The sequence below is a fragment of the Coffea eugenioides genome, unplaced genomic scaffold, assembly GCF_003713205.1.
Source record: "Coffea eugenioides isolate CCC68of unplaced genomic scaffold, Ceug_1.0 ScVebR1_428;HRSCAF=1104, whole genome shotgun sequence".
Classification (NCBI taxonomy): domain Eukaryota; kingdom Viridiplantae; phylum Streptophyta; class Magnoliopsida; order Gentianales; family Rubiaceae; genus Coffea; species Coffea eugenioides.
The window spans coordinates 1-5,312 of record NW_020864265.1 but is presented as its reverse complement, the minus strand read 5'-3'; the positions used below and the strand labels follow the sequence as shown (position 1 = coordinate 5,312).

Here is a 5,312-nt window from a genome sequence, read left to right as displayed (position 1 = left end):
CCGACCTCTTATTCTGAAGGATACAATCTTGAGTGTATTTGCCACCATAACAAGACAACATTTCGAGTTTGCCCTTTTCTTTATAACAAAAAATATTTTATTCCTAAATTTGCTAGAATTTGTCGAATACGAATTGTTCAATAAAAGTATGAGAAAATTCCACAGAAATTTAACAGTCAGATATTTTAGCGAAATGCCCTAGTTCATGAGCTACTTTATGTCTAAGAGCGCTAGGTAAGCTACTTAAATGCAATTGCTCCAAAAATGTCCCCTCAAGCTCACTAGACTAGGTTTGGGTAGATAAGTCCCTGGGTGTTTTCAAAAGCCGCCGGCTTTTGAAGATTACTTGGGAATCTAGGTTTATTTGTCGAACTTCTTACTTTCGTAAGAAAATGTCAGGAAGAAATATACCACTGGGGTCGTCTAACTCGGATTTATGGGGGGTAATTACTTCTTAGCAGCAACAGCCCGTGAAGGCTTGGCCCTTGTCGGGGTTTCAATCTCACATCGGTCTTGGGGAGGATGGGTTTGGGTAGATAAGTCTCCTAGACGTCTTCAAAAGGTGCCGGCTTTTGAACATTGTCCGGAAATTTAGATTTATTTGTCGAATTTCTTACTTTCGTAAGAAAATATCACGAAGCTCGCTAGACTAGAGTTCTGCGTCAAGGCGTGAACGCCTGTTACTATAATTTATTATATTGAGAAAATGCAAATAGTAAATGTCTAAAAATATCCAAAAGCTGTTGTAAATATGCAAATAAAATTCCCATATTGCCCTTAGATTCACGTGGAAACATGCCAGAAATAGGGGTATTTTCTGTCATTTTAACTGCTACCTTTCCAGATTCCAACCTTCACTGATTAGTTGTGTTCAAACACTTCCAGCCAAAATACTTGGCGGCTTGCTTGTATTTACCGAAGGACACAAGAACATAAGACGTTTCAGACGTTTATACCAAGCCCTTTTGTTGTTTCATCGTACATGTATGTATTCACCCACCCACCCACATATGCATATGCGAAGTCAGCATTCAAAATTTGGCAGTATTTTTCATCTGGGCTGCATCATAAACAAACAAATTTCTCCCTATTCAACTGGTAATCCCTTTATTAATTTTTGCTATAGTGTGTGTTTTTGCCGGTGAAATTCAACAAGACTTATGGGATTTTCTGCATTTTTTGTATTTTCAAGTTCAGCTGAAAATTTTCAGTGTGTGTTTCAATTGAATTGAACGGTTTCTGGTAAGGGTTCTTGATTCTATATTAATATTGAGGTTAATTGAGATCTGCAGAAGGCATTTCAGACTCCGGTCTGCTGTCTTAGTTCAGAAGAGTCAGCATTTTTCTTGAATTCACATTTTGTTTGTGATGGACAGAATAGCCACTCTGAGTTGGAATCTGTTTGCCAAAGCTGGCAACTTTTGCTGTGTTTCCATCTGTTTGAGTTGGCTTGACCTCAATTGATCATCTCATTTGACAAAATTAAAACATTCTGTTCATGAAAAAGACGTTGTGATGATGCAAAATTGTGCCTATTATTTTGCATGATGAATTAATCTGCTGAAATTTGGCTGTTTTGATTGTTTACCATGTATCTCAGGGTATGTTGTGATTTCATGATTTTTTTGACATTTCCTGGAATTTCATAGGAAAATAATTGTCGGAGGCTAATTGAAGTTGGTAACTGGTAAAACTGTCCCACAAGCCTGAGGATGAAGTAGAAGATTGGTTGGTGAAAGTCAAAGATTTGACTTTTGGCATACATAAGGTGGAGAGGATTTTCAGGGATGATGTTCACCTTCCAAAAATGGAGCTCATGGTCCCTGATAGGAGTTATTGCTACAGTAGTGGCCTTAGTGACAGTGGTTCATTTTTTTCTTTCTCCAGAGAGTCCTCTAGACAATTTTGGGGCTAGCCAGGTTGACATGATTGAGAACTCATCTATTCAAGTAATTGGATCTAGACAAGAAGGCAAAACTGTTGTCCCTAATAATATATCAGATGGTGGTAATATGCCGGTGAATGGCTCAACTGATGGTAGCAAGCAATTAAGTGGGCCTGTTGAACGAGGCAAAGACGATGAGAATCAAAAGCAACAGTCAATGGTTGATTTAAACATCCAATATCCTGCTGATTCACGAAACGCTGTTGTCTATCGTGGTGCTCCGTGGAAAGCAGAAATAGGGAGGTGGTTATCTGGTTGCGACTCAAAGACTGCTGCTGTCAAAATTGTCCAGGTACTACTTATTTGTAGTCGTCAAGGATTTCTTCAACTGGCCCCGTCTCTGGAAAATAAATCAACCATTTAACTTAGACATGCATATGATTGTTTACTTTTGATTATTTTCAAGTTTTCGCTATGTTTAGTTCTGATATCAACGGATTGGAGTTTGCATTATGCATCTGTACAGTTGCTGCATTGGGTGTTTTTAACTTTGCACCTTTAAAAACTTGTGTTGCTATTAGAGTTTGAGTCCAATTCATGCTACCTCTGTTAATATAACACAATATTGCGGCATCAGGAAATTGGTGGCAAGAGCTGCAAAAATGATTGCAGCGGGCAAGGCATCTGCAATAGGCAATTGGGTCAGTGTAGCTGCTTCCATGGGTTTGGTGGTGAGTCTTGATTAAAACAACAGATAATGTTGAAGTTTGTTTTGGCTGTGCTTGTATGGGGAACTTGACACATTAATTGTGTTTAGATGTCAAATAAATCTTCCTCGCTGTATTCTGTTTGTTTTGTACTCTATGACTGTAAAAGGATATTATTTGGCTCGTTTACATTATAGGATTTCTTTTCTTTTTTATTTGTCTTGTGAACATTTTCTTTTCTGGTTAATTTAGTAAATAAAACCTTTCTTTCCTGTTTGGGTTTAAATTTTTCTAGTAGTTCATAACATGAGTTTCCTGTAAATATTATAAATATAATCAGAATCTTCTAGTGGTGTTTCCCCTGCTTCTAATTCATTTCGAGTTATTTGGATAGAGAACAATTCATGGTAGCATATTATTTCCTGTTTGCTGAAAATTTGAATGCTCATGCTGTTTCAGCACTCATCCAACAATATTGTCATGTGATCTCTATGGCTGACAGGGGAAGGATGCTCTGAAAGACTGCAACTAAATTGTAATTACTCTGGATCAAAAGAGGACCCATATGGGCGATGGGTTGTGTCGATTTGCTCAGCTCATTGTGACACAACAAGAGCAATGTGCTTTTGTGGAGAAGGCACAAAATACCCAAATCGTCCTGTTGCAGAGGGATGTGGGTTTGTGATTAAGTAAGCATAAGTAAATCCTTTGATGTAACAATATTTTTGAGTCGTCTCGTAATTTTTTCCTGATTCAAGACTCTTATGAATTAGTTCAGCCCGCCTTCTGAACCTGGAGGTCCGTCTCTTGCTGATTGGACAAAAGCTGATGTTGACATTTTCACAACTAATGGAAGTAGACGAGGATGGTGTAACGTGGATCCAAAGGAAGCTTATGATGGTAAAGTGCATTTCAAAGAAGAATGTGATTGCAAGTATGATGGCCTCTGGGGTCGATTCTGTGAGGTGTCTGTACAAAGTGTTTGTATTAACCAATGTGCTGGTCATGGGTACTGCCGTGGTGGATTTTGTCAGGTAAAACTAATGATCATTTACAAGGGATGTGGAACTTTCATACTTATTTAATATCTATTTTAATAATTTCAATTCTAATTATAGTTTGATCTGCACAAGAACCTGTACAGTACTGCCATGAAATTCGTCTATATAGTTCTGAATATTATCAAGCAGTAGCCATTGACATACACTACACTACAATAAGCTCATAGTGTGTTCCTCAGTTTCTTATGCAGGAAAACCCAGTATAAAGATGACATTCTACTAAAAAATTGAAACCAAAGTGTATATCCTGCATGAGATCCTCACACAACTGATGTATGGAAATCCACTTGTGTGCTTTCACTGTTGGTTTCCTTTTGCAAAACTTATATCAGTCTAGCTGCACAAATGACACAGGCTCTGATATACTCATGGATTTTGACCTTACCTGTCTCTTTTGATCCCTTCATTGTGACTTCTGCAGTGTGACAAAGGCTGGTACGGGACAGATTGCAGTATTCCTTCTGTTTTATCCTCTGTTGCAGAATGGCCCAAGTGGCTTCGACCAGCTCAGATCAAAATTCCAGATAGTGACAAACAAACTGGAAAAATAGACAATCTAACTGCTGTAGTGGCAAAGAAAAGGCCTCTCATATATGTTTACGATTTGCCGCCAGAATTTAACAGTCTTCTATTGGAGGTCAGGTTGCTTATATCTTAACCCTTGTAATCTTTCCTACTCCAGATGGAAATATTTAGGCTTCTGTTTATTGTATTGTAAATTTCAGGGTCGGCATTTCAAGCTCGAGTGTATAAATAGAATCTATGATCATAGGAATGCGACAATATGGACCGATCATCTTTATGGTGCACAGGTATTCCTGAAAGTGTATCAAAGCATCTAAAGAAAGATGTTATATGGCAATATTGACATTATTCTGTCCCTTACTCTTACTATAGATGGCACTCTATGAGAGTTTGTTGGCCAGTCCTCACCGAACATTGAATGGTGAAGAAGCGGATTACTTTTTTGTTCCAGTTCTTGATTCTTGTATAATAACTCGTGCCGATGATGCTCCCCATATAAGTATGCAGGTATTGTGCAGTGACAATCTCCTTTCTATACAGTATACCACTTAATGCAGCATATGTGTCTCTTTTCCTTTCGCAACTTACTCCATTGCTTCCTATATTATTATGCTCTGTTGTTGAGGTTGTCTGAGGGATAAAATTAAAATCCTGCGAATATATTTATTGACTTTCACAATCACATTTGTGTTGTTATTTTTGGTTCCTCTTTGGAATTTGAAGCATCCTGTCTCAGCTAGGGATTTCAGATGTTTTATGCCATCTTTGTTTGGCTTTTGGATGCTAGTGTTTACAAATTAACATATTCGGCTTCTGGGTCAACCCTTGGTCATTCCTAACTAGGAAACCTAAGCTACATGGGTAAATTTTTTTAGTCAAATTGAATAGATCAAAGTAATCTATACTTTCTCTGCTTCATTCTCTTTATGCCTGTGCCATCTTTATGCTAGCATGTGTACATGAAAATATTGCTAAGTGGGTTGTAAGTGGAGAATGATTTAGCAATCCAGCTGTGGACATAACTCGAACTAGAAAATCTGTTTGATAAACACCTTATGACTGCGGGCAGCGATCTTTTAAACGTCTTTCCTCCTCCCTTTTCCGCTTATAACTGTTTGTGACATATTTTTAGTT

The 5,312-nt window shown here is 37.9% G+C and overlaps 1 protein-coding gene across 1 annotated transcript; it reads left to right on the top strand.

Moving 5' to 3' along the window:
• Window positions 1–966: 966 nt before the first annotated feature.
• LOC113758239 lies at window positions 967–4,685 on the top strand (the record flags this gene model as incomplete). The annotated part of the gene is made up of 8 exons (XM_027301189.1): window positions 967–1,098; window positions 1,650–2,237; window positions 2,523–2,616; window positions 3,095–3,281; window positions 3,371–3,626; window positions 4,075–4,290; window positions 4,379–4,465; window positions 4,551–4,685. Coding segments are annotated over exons 2-8 (1,425 nt in total), but the record flags the coding sequence as incomplete, so codon positions are not given.
• Window positions 4,686–5,312: the final 627 nt, after the last annotated feature.